At 39.9% G+C, this 18564-nt stretch overlaps 1 protein-coding gene across 3 annotated transcripts; it reads right to left on the bottom strand.

The window, feature by feature from the left end:
- Nucleotides 1-349: 349 nt before the first annotated feature.
- LOC129189771 (eukaryotic peptide chain release factor subunit 1) lies at nt 350-12117 on the bottom strand. 3 transcript variants are annotated; one of them, XM_054791829.1, is made up of 11 exons: nt 11959-12117; nt 11509-11618; nt 8935-9110; nt 6632-6771; nt 6409-6547; nt 6068-6258; nt 3439-3568; nt 2008-2181; nt 1846-1910; nt 1618-1765; nt 350-1342 (listed from the first exon to the last, which is right to left on the bottom strand). In XM_054791829.1, the coding sequence occupies exons 2-11, from the start codon at nt 11592-11594 to the stop codon at nt 1260-1262; spliced, it is 1332 nt and encodes a 443-aa protein (XP_054647804.1). In that variant the 5' UTR covers nt 11595-11618; nt 11959-12117; the 3' UTR covers nt 350-1259. The 3 variants fall into 3 exon arrangements, with proteins under 3 accessions (XP_054647804.1, XP_054647805.1, XP_054647806.1); XM_054791830.1 differs by having other exon boundaries at nt 11963-12117; XM_054791831.1 differs by lacking the exon at nt 11959-12117 and adding an exon at nt 11703-11858.
- Nucleotides 12118-18564: the final 6447 nt, after the last annotated feature.

Here is an 18564-nt window from a genome sequence, read left to right as displayed (position 1 = left end):
AAGTGAAAAGTGCAATTTGACATGATTTCAATTCCCTTTTGATAGTTTATCCAGCAAAATCTCTGGTAAACCTTGCAATGCCAATCCTTTTTGAATCTTCCCACTTTCCCTCCTGGTAATTAAATTAACATGAATATAATATTTGTTGTATGTGAACAACTTGGTTTAAATGTAAAAAACTGCTACTGAATTTGATAGGAATATGCAAATTGTTAATCATATTACTTTCAACTGAGCTTTTGTTTCCCGATAGGTTTTAGGTTGTCAATGTGCCATCTTGTTTTTCTCCACACACAATCTCATCAAAACAATCCCAAATACAAACACACATCACTAGCTGAACATATGTTGAGACTGATAGTCAAAAATGGGAGGGGTTTAATTTTGGTAGTAAAACAAATCAAACAAATAACTCGGAGAACTTTGATTTGTGCTGCTAAAATTTCGGAAAGGCTGGGTTTCAAACAAAAGAGGTGGATCCTGGTGAATCAATTGAACAACTCAAAAGTACTTTGTCCAGTCATGCATACATCACATCTGACAAGAAAGCAAGGAGATATTCTTCAACTTTCTCCAAGGTGGCAGGCAGACTGACAGCAAAGGTTTGAGAGCACAGGAGATGAGGAGGTAGCAATGGTTTTCAGCAGTTCAAATTTTAATACTTTGTCCCCCTTTCTCTACAGAAACCCAGGTAAAAAAAATCCCCCACTCTCATAAAATACAACAGCAGCAGTTGCCAGTAAAAAATGGAAAAAAAACAAAAACAGAAAGCATTGAGGGGAGGAAAGAGGGATGGAAGAAAAAGAAATGCATTTTCTCTAATATTTGGAGAGTCCAAAGTTCATCTTCATAGTGTGTTGAGGGCAGCAAACAATCTGGGAACTTGCTGTTGTGTTCATTCAAAATGGAGGGAAGGAGCGGGAGATAAAGAACAAAAATGAGTCGAGTCCAATCCAACTAGGGGAAGGAACCAGCACTCTAAGGCAGGGATTTATTCAGGAAAGGCTTTCTCCCTCTCTGGATGAAAGAAAATTTCACTCCTCTTCAGCCTGTGTGGTGTACTTCAATGTGTGTACAGATGAAATGTATGTGCAACGTTGTGTATTCAACAAGTAAGTTGGAAGTTGTCTGTCATTATGTGGTCAACACAGTTGAGCCCCTCACTTGCTGCAAGAGAGGTGGCATTTTTCTTTCCTTATTTCTTCATTCTTTCCTTTGCTTTGTTTTTTTCCTCTCTCCCAGTATCAGTCCCCGACTACCTAGTAGTCATCCAAATCAAAGAACTCATCGTCCTCTCCTTGGTACTCCATGCCCTGGAAGTCCACCCTATACCGCAAGATACCTGGAAGGAGATAAAGGTGACATATCAGCATCAATCAATCAATCAATGGGAGAGCAATCCAGTCGCCTATGTTCGTTAGACTGATAATATCTATGGTTAATTTAATAGAAACTAGTTATTTCACATTTGGCTTCCCATTTTCCCAATTTATAATTCACGTAGTTAAAATTAAGAATTTTTCATTGAACAAGTACCAACCTTTTGTATATTCTCACACACTCATTTTAGCAAACAAAATTTGAAAACACTGTTGTGGTGCGTATTAAAGTGCTCACCCCCAATGCCTCCAAAGCCCTTGACAAACTGGGATCCTTCTTGGCTCTTGTCTGTGACTATCTCCAGCGTGGCCCCAAATTTTTTGTAGTTGTTGGCAAACCACTCTAGCAGCGGCATGCTCTCGATCAGTTCATGTTCTTGCCCTGTCTATCAAAACAATCTAAGTCAGAAGAATTTAAAAACTTCAAAAGACAGCTAAACTGCTTTCAAATCTGTTTAGTAGTTACCTCCTTGTCTGTGAAATGAGACTTGTCTTTCTCCTGTTCTGGTGTTAAGTACAAAGTCTTCTCATCTAAGAATCAACAAAACACATTGAGCATTAAATTCTATGATATAAAGCTGCCCGCTTCCCAATCATGTGACTTGTGGCATAAGCTGTCGATGTGTACCGTTCTCAGCTCCGTTGCTCTCAGCCCCATGTACGCGTAAAATGTAACGCATGGTGTCTAAGTTCTCGTACACTATGAGGATCTCCACGGCTCCCATCTCCAAGGCTTTGAGTGTGTCCTCCACACCAAAGCAGTACTTCCCGGTGTCCTGACTGATCTCATCAAAGTATCGCCCTAGAAAGACAGAAGCGAGGATTAACAATACACCTTTTCTTGATAAGAAAGACCTAAAGGGTCCTGACATGATTTATCAACTTTGCTTAAATATGTTATATATGGTTTGTAATTATGTTCTACATTGTTACATTTTTGAAAGCGTACTGTAAATTCACAAAAATTACTTTGAGAGTTCATGGTGCCACCCATGACGAATTAGCTCACAGGTCAGCCTCATTTCTGGAAATGACGTATGCGGGGTAAAACCTCTCAGCTAAAGCAGAGTAATCAAACGCTTGCCGAGGTAGAACGTCGACTTGGCTCAGTATATTTTCATCAAAATAGTAGTCATGCCAAAATGTTGTGTTGGTACTGGATGTTTGCAGTATCCGACTGATACTGTAAGTTTCTTTTCTTTTTCAAAAAAGGAAGGTTTAAGACAACAATAGATGAAGCAAGTGCAGAGAACGAGAGACAGATGGATGCGCAACTCGAGTTCTGTCCTTTACAGTGATCATTTCACGGTATAAAGGCATTTTGAAAAAGAATGCTATTCCGCCAGTACACAGGAAGAAAAGCAAGACAACGAAGAACGACCACTACGTTGAAGTTGGCAGAAGAGAGTAAGTCATGTCTTGTTTATAATGTCTTCTAAACATTATTCCATGATAGCAACAAGGCTGCAAAGCATTATACATGTTATAAAAACGTCTTTTGACGGTGACATGTTACTGTGGGGGCGGAGACGGTGGGCACATATACAATAAAACCGGCTATAAAAACCCTTTACGCTCATTAAGAAGCCGATTTAAACAATAATTGAAGGATAAGCAACTCCAGAGTAATTTACACTTACCATTCTGTGTTTTGAAGGCAACCAATCCATGTTCTGCAAGGTCTCTATTCCATCTCAAAGTGTTTCTAACCCTAACCCTCCTCAAACTATTGACACGTCGCTCAAATCTTCTCTATAATCACTGTTAACATCCTCTGTATCGTACACTGCCATGTTTGTTTACTTGAGCAATATTACCCTGATGATGTCACTTCTGAAAATGAGGCTGAACTGCAATAACTAGTTCGTCATGGCTGGCGCCATGAACTATAAATGCAATTTTTGCGAATTTACCATTCACTGTCAAAAATCGAAAAATGCAGAACATAATTAAAAAAAATACATACTTAAGCAAAGTTGATGAATAATGTCAGGGATCCTTTAACTGCTCTTGTTGAAAGTTGTGAAAGTTACTGTACTGTGTTAACCATGTCACCTACCTATTAGCTTCTTTTCTTGGATAAACTTGACATTGGAGAGAACCTCTGCTGAGAGCTCAATTGCCTGGTTGAAACCATTTTCACCACCGTAGGAGATGTCCACTAACTTCAGAACCTTGGCTTGTAACCTCTGGTAATAGTAACAAAAAAAGCATCCTTTGGTTATAAACAAATAAATAGCACGTTATGCTGTGTTTCACACCACCACCTAGTGCTGTGCGATATGAACAAAATATATATCCCAATATAGGTAATTTTACATTCCAATAACAATATATAAATCACAATTTTGTACTTTTCTTAAAATTACACATACATTCGTCCCCCACTCCATCGCGGGTCGAACATCGCTCTAACGTGGCTTTTCAAAAATTAATAAATGATCACTGTTTCGTGGTTGACGTAGTCCAAAAAATGCATGAGCTTACATATTTCATATCACATATTCTTGAACTAAATTAAGGATTTTCAAGAATAAAAATGTTCTAACTAAACTAAAATACAAATACAGTGTAAGCCTTACACTAGCAGTACAAAACGTTTATGAACTATAGTCTACACTGGCCACTAGGTGTCACTAGTAACACGCACCAGACTTGACGGCAACAACAGGCTTTTATAATTATCTCACAACAGGAACGACAACAACAATATGATAATACTCATCATCATAACAACACAGGCTACTGTTGTGGCTATACTTCAGCTAAAACTCAACTGAATCCCCAACGTCACTTTCTGTCCACACATTTGGAAGACATTTATTGAATTCTTAATAATGTCTTAAACCTTTAGCCTGGTGAAGTCCTAATATGCAAATTAGATGATTAAATTGACTCCCACCACAATCTTTGGGTCTTACTGATGATTTTTCTCATTTACAGAATGCCTTTATCTCTAACCATTTTCAAGCTACACCTTTTGAAATAGTAAGATCAAATCTGAATATTTTCTTGAAAAAACTCTGGTGCCTAAAAGGTTAAAAGGATTATTTTCTCTGATTGGATCTGGTATCTTGGGTAATATGAGTGTAAAGTTGACTATGGTGTGTTATCTCATGTCTAGAGGGGTCTAATAATGGTAAAAATCCATTTCGAAAGTCATAAACAGGTTTTTTTATGTTCCACCAATGAAAATATTCTGTTTAATATTGAATCCTACTTCGCGGAAATTAATTGAGCCTTATCTGGAACCAATTAACAGCTATTAACAAGGGATTACTATCTATAAAAAATTAAATCTAAATAAAAACACACACATGAAATGAATGCCAAATTCTCTTATATTTTCGACACATATGAATTTACAGATGACATCTGTAATTTCTCGGTGTCTGCAGGACTGCTTGTTATAGACCAGCCATCACCAAATGGTGGACGTTGGTCTGGACCCGGAGCCAATTATGGCCCTTTACGGACCCATGACCAATTAAAGTGAATAGGGAAATATAAAATATAATCATGCTTGCGGACCGATCACAGTGACAGTTTGCGCGCGTAATTACTTCAGTTATTATGGTTACAGTTGAGCCAATGAAATCGTTTGTTTACTTGCCGAGCGAATGAAAACCATGGCTTGCACAAAAGTAAGAATAATTGAACATTTAAAAGGTAATGGACGGACCAATATATGTTCAATCATCCAAAATCCAGTGCCAAACCACAGTGTCTCATGCTCGGAAACTGTAGGGGTGGTGAAAAGCAGAAATGTGACGCGACAACCTGACAAAACACAGGTCATTCGAGGAGAACTATCCACCGACGTCTGATGTGAGAGAGAGGAAAATAACGTAGCTTAGCTTGCCCAGTATAAAAAAATCTATGAGAGTCATAACACATTAATTTATAGCACAGCAATGTGCAAATGAGTGTTCACTAAGGATTGCATGGATATTGGAGCAAAAATAAAACAGCTTTCACTGACAGGAGAGCTGTAGGGGAGTGCTTCTAGAGATCTTACTCAAAAGGTAAACAAAGAGAGGAATTGTGTGACAAATTCAGGTGAATTACAATGTCAGCTACAACATAAAAATGACATTTATGACATAATAAAAAAAAAAAAATCAGAGAAACCGGTGCAGTTTTATTTAACTTAAAAAAAAAACCTGCTGTGCTCGTTCATTGTTTGTACAGTTAAATTTTTTATTATTTATGTGTAATTTGGTCCTGTTTTCCTTTAAATGCAATTTAAGACCTTTGCTTTGAAAAAATTGTATAAACAGCCCTTACTCAATTTTAATTGAAGACCCCTATTATAGACCGTTTTTTTAATCACTTTGTAGTTTTGAGGTAACGTTAGTACTGTAATATTTGTGACTTGTTGTGTGAGCTTGTAAGGGCCGGTGCCTGTCGAGTGCCGTGTGCGTCAGCAAGCTAGAGTTGGCTGTTTTTCTCAGTTTCAAGGAAGCTGGGAGTGTCAATGTGTCAGTGCGACTTGTGGCCGACAGCAACTCTTGTGTGAATGTTATTCCGAATCATTTTCCGCTTGTGAATAAAATAACTGAAGTGCATCGGTGACACGTGTCTCTACCTAACCACAAGCAGGGGCATTACAAGACTTTTGTTGCATTTTGGCAGTGTCATAGAAAGTGATAGAAAAGATTAGACCTGTCTGAGTCATACATACTTACTGGGTCAAACATGTCAGACTGGCTGAGCTCAGTTTTGAAGTCGGCAGAACCAGCCAGAACCATTCCTGCCACATTGACTTTGTCGTTAGAGACAAACAGCTGCACAGCTGTTTCAGCTACTTTCCTCACATAGTTGTGTCTCTTCTCCATTCTTAGACGGGCAAAACGCAGAGCAGACTGTCCTCCTCTGCCTGAAACAAGGATGAAGGAAAATTGAGGAGAACACTAATGGCAATTAAGTAAGAAAGCTTAATCTTTATAAGAACTTTCCCTGATGGCTTGTACCAAATGTAAATATATATACAGAGTATACATATTGTGTGAGCATTGTGGTGTCGTACCGTGCTTCTTGGGTAGGTCCACAGTGAACTTGTGCAGCACCTCCCTGGTGTTCCCCTGCAGCGTGCCAAATAGCGCCCCACTACCGTCAATCACAATGAAGCCAAACTTACTGTCATCAGAAAGCAGGGCCGTCAATGCCTGCGTTGCAGAAGGAAATGAGTCAGGCAGATTGAAAATTTTACTAATTAAGTCATAAGAAATTGAACGGGTAAACATTGTCACCTCAGTATGGAACTTGTTGTCACAGAGATACAGGGAGGTGTTGATTGGCTTAAAAGGCTCAAAGTCGATATTAACTTTTTTCTCCTTCCCTTCGTCTGTAACAATGGTGCCACAGTACACGACTAGGCCATTGGGAGGCACTGTGGAGAGAAGAGTAAAATAAGCGGTTTATCAAAATTACAAGTACATATAAAATCCATATTGCGATTATATACTATATATATATACACACATACACACACACACTGTATACATTAGGGGTGTAACAATTCATTCACTACATCAATGCATCAATTCATATTCCTATGATCCAACTACATTGATCTGTGTACACCAAGTTTCCATTTCTGACGACGGCATACATCGATCTAACATCTTTTAAAATGTAATAATCGATTGAAATGATACCAGGAAATAAAGTATTGAATTTAAGCACAGCAGGCTTTATATGGATGTGTGTGTGTGTGTGTGTGTGTGTGTGTTTGTTTTTTTAAAGCACTTTTAATGATAAAGACAATAAAAACACATTCAGTCTGTCCGTGACATCGTCGTCTTCCGGGTATGTGGTGGTCATGGGAGTTGTAGTCGACTGTGAAATACAGTTGATTGTTTTTTTCTTCTTTTGGTCAGTTAATTCACTTCATTCAGTATTCATATTTAACTCATTTGTCCTTATTTGAAAGTCATTTTAAGTGACATTTATGGAGACAATATGCAAAGTAAGGACGTTTTATATGCCTGTAGTCGGTAGTTTTACGGTCCAGTAGCAGTGACACTGAGTGACATCATCATCCAGCACGGCATGTGTCCAGGTCAAAACATACGCTTACATACGCAGAAGCAATAAATGGCGTGCACTTGCTTGTGCCGGGGAGGAAGGAGGTACCATCATTAACCCACCACACCATGGTATCCTCTTCGGTGTCTCTGTTAAGCACGTCATCAAGACGGCGGACCTATCCTCTTAGCGGTAAAAGGTGTAAGGATTAGTAAGTAGTAAGGATAGCATTACTTGCTAGTTGCTGCATCGTTCTTTCAAATGGCTGCTCTGATGAAATGAGAAAGTTTCAACATCTAATTGAAGATACCATACCACATTCATTTGCTGAGGAATCGCATAATGTCCCTCACATTAGGATACAAAGTGCAGGTTTGGATTGCACTATTTAAAGTAAATAATCATGGCAAACTATACCAATCTCTGTACATCCTGATTTTGTATTACAGTTTTAACTCATTTTTTGTAGTAACTGATCATTGATTCTTAAGTAAGCCAGAATTATTAATAATTTAGACCTGGTTCCCTTACTTTTTGTAGTAATTGATAATTTATTCTTAAGTATGCCAGAATTATTAATAATTTAGACCTGGTTCCCTTACAAAAAACAATGGGAATCTATGGAAACTTCACCTGCACTGTCCAGTATCAAGATATTTATTTCACAGAATTGATTTAAAGTTATCGGATCGTATCATTTTAAATTAACCAATACCGTCCTTTAACCGTACCGGCAACCACAAATCGTGATACAAACTGAAATGTTATTAAAAAGAATCGTTACACACATAAGGGATGTCTGATATTGTCTTTTTTTTTGCTGATACCCGATATAGTCCAACTCTCAATTTCCGATTCTGATATCAACCAATACCGATATGTGTAACATCACATATCTTTTTCTTGAGTCAAATTGTTCTAAAGTAACGATACTCTTAAATGAGTATCGTTGTTTTATTGGCTACTCCACCCATCTTCGAGTAGATGTGTAGTAGGCGGTGCAGACAGACCCTGCTCAAGGGTATAACAGACTTCATAAGTATTTTTAAACTTCTATAAATTTAATGCAGAGGCAGTCATAACAGAGATGGAGCAGCATGGTAAGTGTCAGTCAGCTCCTCGCTCCCCCCCCCCCCCCCCCCCCCCCCCCCCCCCCCACTCTGGCTTCACTCTGTGCAAATGCTTAGTCAAAACAAACAAGAGCAGAGGAAAGCTTGTTGTTGGCCCCTCATTTAATGACATCTGGATGAATTTCTGAATAGACTAGATTAAAAACGCATGAATATAGGAATGTATGAGGAACTCGTTTAGTCAATACAAGAAGCCTTGAAGTGTACTCTGAATCATTGTCCAACACCACCATATAATAATGTAATTTGATGATGCAGTCACATATTTTGAAATTGAAGGTTGGAGGCGCAACTTACACCAGTATAACATTGCATTTTCAATTGCTTGAAGATGATATTTAACATACCCACAAGCAAGGAAGACAACAGTGTGCTCTGTGTTTACATTTACCTACCCTTGTTGTACAGCTTTAGTCTTTGCTGTACAGAGGTTATGGCCCCGAGTACGGAGAGCCTGTTGACTCGACTCTTGATGTTGGAAGCGGTGCCAAACTCATCCGCCAACATTTTGGCCACTCTCGAAATCTGGTCCTTGGGTGGGATGATCAAGGAGATCATGCTGGTGCCATTACTAAAGCGAGAGGGAAGTCAAAGTTAGTATACACGCCTCGGCACACATTCAAAGCTAGGCTATACACAACAGTTTAATAATGTGACATAGTATTATACAGTATTATATAGGTTCACTACACACACACACAATATAGTATATATATATATATATATATATATGTATGTATGTATAAAAAATATACCTCCTTATTTACACACATATTGCCCACAATTAGTTGGAAAACAATTTAAAATATCATAAAAATGTTTTACTGTGGTTTATTTTGATAAGCATGCACCGGAATTGCCTGTCTGCCTTGCTGACACTTGACCAGTGACCAGATATGAGACACGTCTTGAGTTGACTTTCATTTTGCTTCTTATTATTGGGATGTAATGTGTAGTCAATTCACAGCCAACACCTATCTATGCCAGCGTGTGTGATCGCTAGCGTTTCAATCTCATGCCACATTTTTGTTTACATGCCTGGCTGGCAACAGCTAGCTAATTCGGAGCTAAGTGGCTATTACGTTCTTGGGATACACCAGTCATCGATTATCATCACAACTTACTTTTTTTAAAGTGTCACTTAACAATCTTGCTCTCTTGTTATAATATTTCTGGCTTGTTTTCAAAACACTAGTTGTGTGTCGAAGTTGTGCAACAGAAACATGTAGTGTGTGCAGCTTTAGACAGTGACACTATCACAGGGGTCTACAACAGGTAGCTCACCAGCTGATGTTGATTAGTTCACCAAAGAATATTTGCTTTGCCTCTTTTTTTTTTTAAGTGTTCTTTCAAACATGGCATCTGTTTTTAATGACAAATGAGCACACTGAGTGGAGATGCGCTTTGTAAATAGTGCAATTCAAATGTTGGCAGTGTTCTCAGCAACTTTGCCATTAAATCAACAGTTCTGCAATGTTCTTGGTTCTGCTAATTGTTGAAAAAAAGTTAATACGTAAATAAGTCATAAAAATGCTATTGTCTTTTTTTTTTTTTTTTAATTGGAGACGCAGCGGCAGCACTCCACCATCCTATGCAGTCCATCGCCACAGCTTCAAAAAATCCTAGGGGAAACCCTGCCATCCATCCATTTTCTGTACTGCTTTTCCTCATTAGGGTCACTGGTATGCTGGAGCATCAGGCGAGAGGTGGGGTACACCCTGGACTGGTCGCCAGCCAATCACAGGGCACATTTACTGAAAAAAACATTCAATTTAGAGTCTCCAATTAATCTCACATGCATATTTTTGCAGAATGCACATTAATGCATGTTAATGATTTACAGCTAATAAACAAAATTAATTTGGAAAATTGTGAAAAAGTTCAATATTGTACACTAGCGGTTCATGCTCTAATCAGTAAATTAACTGCAAACACTTTGAGCATTTAATTGATGCCTTAGTGTGAACTGATATTCTAATTTGTTATGATTTACCTGTACATGTTCTTAAATTCTGACTGTGTATTTTGTAGTATACTCAACATTTAGCTCAATTTGGAAAACCCTTAAGTAAATACAGCTATGAAAAAGCTAAGTAAATAAATAACAGTGGCCTTCAGAGTGACATAGTTTACAAGGTCTGCCCTTGAAAGCCAGGGCTGAGCACAAGTTCCACTGCTCCACATGATCATCTCTCCATTCACGGGCCATACAGAACTCAATGGCAGGTAGCAACAAGCAGGGTGGATATGGGGCAAACGGCCAACTGTGCAATACATAGAATGCGGTGGAGGACGATCATTCTACGCCACATTCGATGTAAAGCTACTGTGCTAGTAGCTTTGAACTCAACCGTCCACATCTCCGATATCTTCAGTAACAACATTTTCATCACGATTGACCATTGAGAAACAATGACGGTATAGTGACGCTATTAAACGAGTCCAGCTGGATGTTTGGGAAAGAATACCAATGTAACGTCGTATTATAAACACATGGCAGTAGACTGGGTGGCTAGTATGTGCCGTAAGCTAACCGGCCTCTCGCTTGCATCAACGTGCTTTCTCGCTAAAGACATCCATAGCGGCCTCCCTCCAAAGATGACGTCTATAACGGGTGTCATTGGCATCGCTGGCGACTGAATTTAACACATCTTTTTTCAACTCCCTCTGTTGTCATCGGTGATGCTTATACACTGACAAGTCATAACGTCGAGGCAGTCACGTAATTACTAACGTTTTACAGTCCGGCTAAATGCGACGACAGCACCCATTCACTAGCAAGCTAGTAGCAAGCCCACATCGCCAGAAAGCTAGCAATGCTAAGCTAACCACTCCCAAAGTCGGCCCTTTAGCTGATGTCCAGCTGTTGCGACGGGGGCACATTCACATATTAAACCACAACCGTCTTACTATTACCGAGTTACTACCTTACGGTCATAACAGGGACAAACACAGCACCCCATCCTTACCCACGGGCAGCTTCCAAACTTTTGATCAGCTTCTTGATTTTCCATATCTCCACGTTCCTGTCCGCCGCGCTGGGGTCGTCCGCCATCTTTCAGCTGCAATTGTTCAGCACCTAAAAATGTAGCAAAATAAGCAATAAACATATGGAGGTCGTCACAATAGGAAAAAGGCTGATAAACATTAACAAGTCGTATACCTCGCCAAACGAAAGGTGTCCTTTAAGGCACCCGACCAGCACCGAAAACTCGCACTGACCGTCGGAGAGAGCCTCTACCCGGGCTCTCTCGCTCAGTAAAGTGCGCGGAGACTTAGCAGGCCTACAGTCTGCCAGGCCCTAAAGTCCACCCGGTTCTTACCTAATTCGACCTACTTTTTCACCGTACTTCTCCCAATCACCTACTTTACTATTTGATTGTTGGGGTTTAAAAACACTAATAAAATAAGTACCGTACCTGCCTCGGACAACGCCGCTCCACTCTCTGGGTTCTGCGCTGCGTCTAGTCTGTGGTCCGAGAGATGACGTTGCCTTTCCTGCCGGTTTCTCTCCTCCACACGCCGCGCGTGGTGCCGCCGACTGGGCTCACATGTAGGAGGTGGTTCCAAGTGGTGGCGTTCACTTCCTGGAAACCGCATAGAAACCAATGGGAGCACGTGACCTGTGCGTCAATCACGAAACTCTTAGCAACCATTGGATGACTAATAGGACAACATCGTCATAGAGGAGTGGGCGGCGGTCGCAGTGGTTTATGGGGTATGTAGTCAATACACTACCAGTGGATGCTACACTACATAGTCTCTCATGCATATACCTTTTTCTCCCCGTAACGTAGAGCGAGAATACATTCATAGGTATACTTATTTATGTAATATTTCATAATTACATTTAATAAAAGACAAGTACAGTACTACTAGTTAGATAAATACATCTATGTGAGTTAAATAAATGTATGTGACTTAAATAACAGTGAAATACTGGTAAATACAAAATATTCAAATTCCATTTCAAATATTAATTGCGTTGAGCTATTAAAATTGTTTTTGTTTTGATGATTGAAGGCAAACAAATGAAAGTTTATGAACTTTGCAAATAAATCAACGTTTAAAGGAGGTTTGAATAATTTTGAGTGCAGCTGTTGATGGATGGATAGATCTACTTGATTAATCCTGTGAGGCAAATGAAGGCGTCACAGCAGTATGTTCACAATGTATACACAAATGTATATACCTTTAAATATCGTACAGTATATACAAGCTACATAAAAAGAAAGGAAAAGCAAGGATAGAAAAAAGTAGTCATTTATTAACCGCGGCTTAAAAAGTCACCCACAATAGTAGATGACAAAGCTACATATTGGCATATGTATTGGCAGCAATAAAATCTGATTAATTAACACTGTAAGTGTTGGTACAGTATGTTAAGTGCATGGTTTTCTGTTCAAGAATGTTTTACAGTTCATGTAGAGCAAAAAGGCTGATGACAAATAAAAAGCGAATCATCATGTTACACTTACAAAAATACACCGCTAGATGGAAGCATTAGTCAACTGACAAACCAAAGTAGACGTCTGTGTTGGATGTTCGTTAGTGAAGGGTACGTCATAAATCCCAAAATATTCCTATTGTTGAATGGGGGTGGGAGGGCTGAATGTGTATTTTGTCGCCCATGCATGACATTTGACATGACACTTTAATCAGATGGTATTAGGTTGCTATTTGTTGACTATAAGTGTTTATGGTGAATACCAATGGCCTATTTTATGCACAAGACAACACACTCCTTCCAATATCTCTCATGAAATGAGAGCCTGTATGTATTTTCTGTAGTATTGTAGTATTTAGCACCCACCAGTTTTCCACAACGTGTGGGGGGGGGGGGGGGGGGGGGGGGGGGTAAGTGACAAAGCTATTTGTGCAAATGACTGCCTGCAACATTTTGTGGCATTAGTATTAAAGGCAATTTATCACCATCTGTTGACCATTAGAGCTGTGATAATCTGGAAATAGATGACACATGCTCGATTGCGGATAAGATCTGTCCATACCAGGATGCCTATTCCTCATCCACCTGCTGCACATCAGGAATTTTGAGAGAGGAGAGAAAATTGAGCATTTTAGGTTTTTTTGGTGCCTGTAACATTTTGTCCATCTCTGCAGGGTCACAAAAACATTTCAACAGCACCACAAATTGTAGTCAGAAGGAAATGACTAGTAAAATAGTCATTGCGCAATGAAAGCTCAGCATCATCAAGAAGGGAGGTGTCCTCATTACACAACTGCTGTGCAATTTTGAAATAGGTGTGCCAAATAAATGGGCAAGGTGGCATGTATTTAATAAAAGTGCAGACTGTTACACGGTGCTCTTGTATTGCATCAATAAGATGCATCATGTGCATGCTATGTTGTTGTTATAGGACAGTTTGTTTTCACAATAGAACAGAGTGTGAAGATGAAAGGGACGTTCTGTGTGTGTGTATTAGTAGTAATGCATGTGGAAGCATTATGGAGCATGTGGCTGAGGACAGCTGCTACCAGGTTCATTGAGTTCTATTTTTTCCACGTCTGGCCATCTGCTTAAGTAGTGCTGAAGAGAGAGTGGGGGTGAGTGAAGGTGGAACAAGGGATTCTCTGGGGTATTCAAGGACAAACTCTTACTTGCCTGTACCCAATGAATTGGCGTGCAAGCTATTGGACAGAGAAAGGATGCATGGTTACACTTGTGTAGCTACAAAAAATGACATCGGCCGCATGGGAATTGAGATCGGCTGACCACACCAAAAGTTGGCATTCACCCAAAAATCTCTGTCAAGATATGCCTCAAAAGTCACCCAAGAACTTGGAGGTCGAACTCAGACTTCAGCAAATGTTGTGTGACTCAGGGCGCATATAAAGGATTTACTCCATTATGTCATCCTGATTGAGTGAGAATAAGAGACTGGACGCTTTAAAAGGAACGTGGTGCTTGGTATCTTTATTATTTTCCTGTTAAACATGGTTACCTGCAAGGAAACACGTACAGTCATCATTGCTTAGCACAAAAAGAGCTTCATGTGTTGCTAGTAAGATTGCACCTCAATCAACCATTTATCAGATGATGAAAAACTTCAAGGAGAGAGGTTCAATTGCTGTGAAGAAGGCATCAGGGTACCGAAGAAAGTCCAGCAAGTGTCAGGACTGCCTCCGATAGTTGATTTAGCTGCGGAATTGTAGCACTTGCTCAGTAATAGCAGCATTCAGGTGTGAGTGCATCGGCACACACAGTGAGGCGAAGACTTTTGGAAAATGACCTGGTGTCAAGAAAGCCGCAAAGAAGCTGCTTCTCTCCAGGAAAAACATCAGGACAGACTGGTATTCTGCAAGAGATACAGCTATTGGACACCTGAAGACTGGGGTAAAATCATTTTCTCTGATGAATCCCTTTTCTGATCGGTTGGGGCATCCAGAAAAAAGCTTGTCCAGAGAAGAAACGGTGAGAGTTACCTTCAGTCCTGTGTCATGACAACAGTAAAGCATCCTGAAATCATTCATGTGTGGGGTTGCTTCTCAGCTAAGGAAGTGGGCTCACTCACAATTTTGCCCAAGAACACAGCTATGGATAAAGAATGGTACCAAAACATCCTCTGAAAGGAACTTCTCCCACCCATCCAACAACAGTGTGGTGACAATGCTTTTTCCAGCATGATGGATCACCTTGTCATGAGGCAAAAGCGATAACTAACTGACTCGGAAAATAAAACCGACATTTTGGGTGCATGGCCAGGAAACTCCCCAAACCTTAATCCCTTTGACAACTTGTGGTCAATCTTCAAGAGGTGGGTCACCAAACAAAAACCTGCAGATTCTGACAAACTCCAAGCATTTATTATGCAAGAGTGGGCTGCCATCAGTCGGAGTGTGGCCCAGAAGTGAATTGACAGCATGTTGCGGTTAATTGAAAAAGATCACTGCAAATATTAACTCTTTTCAAAAAAATAATCTAGTTGTCAATAAAAACATTTGACACATGCTTGTAATTATACTTCAGTATACCATCGTAACATTTGACAAAAATATCTGAAAATACTAATGCAGCAAACTGTGATGTTCCGCAGGATAGGAACGAGCACTTCCTGTCCTGCGCTCTTATTTTGTCGGTTGGTACTTCCTGCGGGGAGGAAGAGGCAGCCGCTTCACTGCTGGTGGCCGCACAGCTGCCGGGAATTAACATTAGCGGCAGTTAGAAGGCCATCGTCGTCAGACTTGCGGCGCTGGTTCATTGCCCTTGTTCCTCGTCTCCTTGTCGGTGCTGTCACCTGAGAAGTTTACTCACCTGGACAACCTGTACCGTGTTCACAGAGCCTTTTTCCCTCTGTCGCTTTTTGTTCATTCCTGTTGGGCACCATTAAAGATCTTTTATTAGCATTGCAACCAGCTAATGCTAATGTAAATGTATTAATGTATTACGGCAATTCCAGTAATACCTCTAAAACGCCATCCAGTATCAGTATCACTTTGAAAACACCTTCCTGACACAAATGTTGAATACTTTTACTTCATTTTAGTCTTATTTTACAGTGGTTAATGTGGTATATACTTGCATAGCAGTTAAATATGTTAAAATGTACACTTTATATAAATTTTGTGATGGCCACAGTTTGATTAATTTACATTATTTCATTGGAGAAATTTGTTTTGAAAAAACGTGGTATTCAAACAGCATTGCAGATCTAATTGTGTTTGACAATCGAGGTTCCACTGTACCCAAAACTGTTATAAATGATATGAAAGCCACGACTAAAACATGCCAACTATATGATCAATCACAATTTTAGTCCTCCAGTTGATTTTAGCGTTTCAGATGCCTGAAGCTCTCCATGAAAGTGCTTCACTTTGAGCATTGCAGCTCTCAGAAAAAGATGAAGAAACCTTTCAGATCCTCCAAGGGAATTAGGCACCACTTACTCTCTGCTGACTTGCTAATCTGTGACTCACAATGCGACCGTCTCTCGTCATGAAAGCGAGGATCCTAATCATCAGCACTTCAATAGCTTGCTTGTGACTTGAACCGCTCCTATTAGGCTGCGCTTGAACGGTGCGGGGAAGACACGACTGAAGGCGTGTTGTCAGCCATTCTGACTCGTTAGCCCCGGGGCAAGTGAAAAGACTTAAATTTTGAGTAGCAGGGGTGTTTAGGTGCATGCTTCACCATTTGCAAATCTCAGAGTTGGCATTCATGTCACATCCCTGGCTCTCTGACAGCTAGGAGGAGATTTAGGGATCTGCGTCCTCATATTAAGTGGATTAATCAAGAATGGAGAGTTAGGACTGTCATAAATATAAATGAGGGCTTTTTGAAGCACAGGGCGAGCTATGCTTCATGTCCAAACAGTTTAGCCTCTTAGAAGTTTATCAACGCGGAGGATTAAGACCAATGACCTCAGTTCAGAGGCCAGGGGGCTTGGCCAGTCATGACGCACTGGATACGGGTTAAACCGTTAAACCCATAGGTGTAATGGACCTGCTTCCCTGCCAACATCACTGATGCACAGATACACAACGCAGCTGTCCAGTTTGGCTCTTTAAGTTGTTTTTGATTAGTGTAAGAAAGAACTATAATTGCAAATGACAGCAGACGCCTGTGATACATACATACAGTATCTGGGTAGCTGTGAAGATGAACAAGAATCCATATTTATAACATACTATAATCAAATCAAATTACATACAGTTCAACTAATAAATATTCATACCCTGGCCAAATTTTGAGTTAAAGAGAATTTCCATTTGTTAATTGGGTATCTTCAAGCTTAAAACCACACAAGAAAGCATCAAAAGAAAATCACTGTAATTAGCAATTGAAGAAAACAGCTCTGAAATAGACACTATTACGCTTTAAAGTTGTGCTTTCATACCATGAATGACAGTAAAGGAGCCTTGAGCCTCAATGAGTACCCCTTCATTTAAGAATGGTGGTATCGCCGAGGAGGAAAAGAGAAGTCGTACTGTACATGTCATTCCTCAGGGATATAAAGATTTTACACTGATGAGTTTGGTTTAATCCACGCCATCACTCCCGCAGCACGGCTTCAAGACAGATTAGACGAGAGCCACCACCATGACAATCTTGCAGATAGATGGATAGGCCGAGGAAGATGGGAGATGGTGGAAAATTGATTTTCCTGGAGTTACATTAATCAAATTTACTACAGAAGGGCATTATCAGTTCAGTGGATTTAATATGGCATATTAAAGGAAGACAGAGGCGTGTTTGGTGAGGCGAGCCCAGTTTGAAGGATGATAATGGGAGTGATCAAAGGTCCACAGTGTTTATGGCATTCTAATTTCTGAAAAGTCATTATTTACGAAAGCATCTCCAAATGCGACTGAGCTGTGCTTCTTTAGGAATCCACAGATGTCAAAGCATATGTGAGTGTGCTGTGGTGTATGGAAAACTGTCAAGTCACTCAGCATGTTTGTGCCAGCTGCTGAAACGTGCAGCCTGATGCCAGTGATATGAAAAGATGGGCAGATAGCATGGGGCAGGGCCCGATTAAATGAATTCAGACAAATGTTGTGCACGTGTCACATTCAATTCATTCATTTTAGCCCACAGCATCCCCATGCCATTCAAATAAATAACGCGTTAAATTAAAGAATTGAATACATTCTTATGAGTGCATGGGGAGGAAATGCAAATCAGTCAACTAAACCTATACTTACAACTTTTTCAGAACAATTTGGGGAATTTGCAGTGTACAATGGATGTGTTTCACACTTCAACATATTCCATAAAGTATTTCAGCTGTGACATAATTGTATATATTGTAGTCATGAATCTGGTGGTAATGGCATATTTTATTCTGAACACGCTTAACGAAGTTACATTACGGAACATCTCGTACCCTTGCACAATTTAATACGTTGGGAAGGGTGTTGGAAGAAGCAGATCTTATTTACTCCAAGTCCTTGTCTCAGGAATTACCAATAGTAATGTAATGTAATACAATGTTCACATCCTGTGTCTACAATGTTGCCATGTTCGGTAAAGAAAAGAATAAAGGATTTAATACACTAATATATTG

This window comes from Dunckerocampus dactyliophorus, chromosome 11 (assembly GCF_027744805.1).
Source record: "Dunckerocampus dactyliophorus isolate RoL2022-P2 chromosome 11, RoL_Ddac_1.1, whole genome shotgun sequence".
Classification (NCBI taxonomy): Eukaryota; Metazoa; Chordata; class Actinopteri; order Syngnathiformes; family Syngnathidae; genus Dunckerocampus; species Dunckerocampus dactyliophorus.
Note: the sequence above shows the minus strand (reverse complement) of the source record. Positions and strands in the feature narration are given on the sequence as shown.

Excerpts from the sequence above, each read along its gene's own strand:
- LOC129189771 (XM_054791829.1), bottom strand. The coding sequence starts at position 11,594 with ATGGCGGACGACCCCAGCGCGGCGGACAGGAACGTGGAGATATGGAAA. Across the intron at positions 1,911-2,007 it reads GAGCAACGGAGCTGAGAACG|ATGAGAAGACTTTGTACTTA; the intron begins GTACACATCGAC and ends GTTGATTCTTAG. Across the intron at positions 1,766-1,845 it reads CTCATTTCACAGACAAGGAG|ACAGGGCAAGAACATGAACT; the intron begins GTAACTACTAAA and ends TTGTTTTGATAG.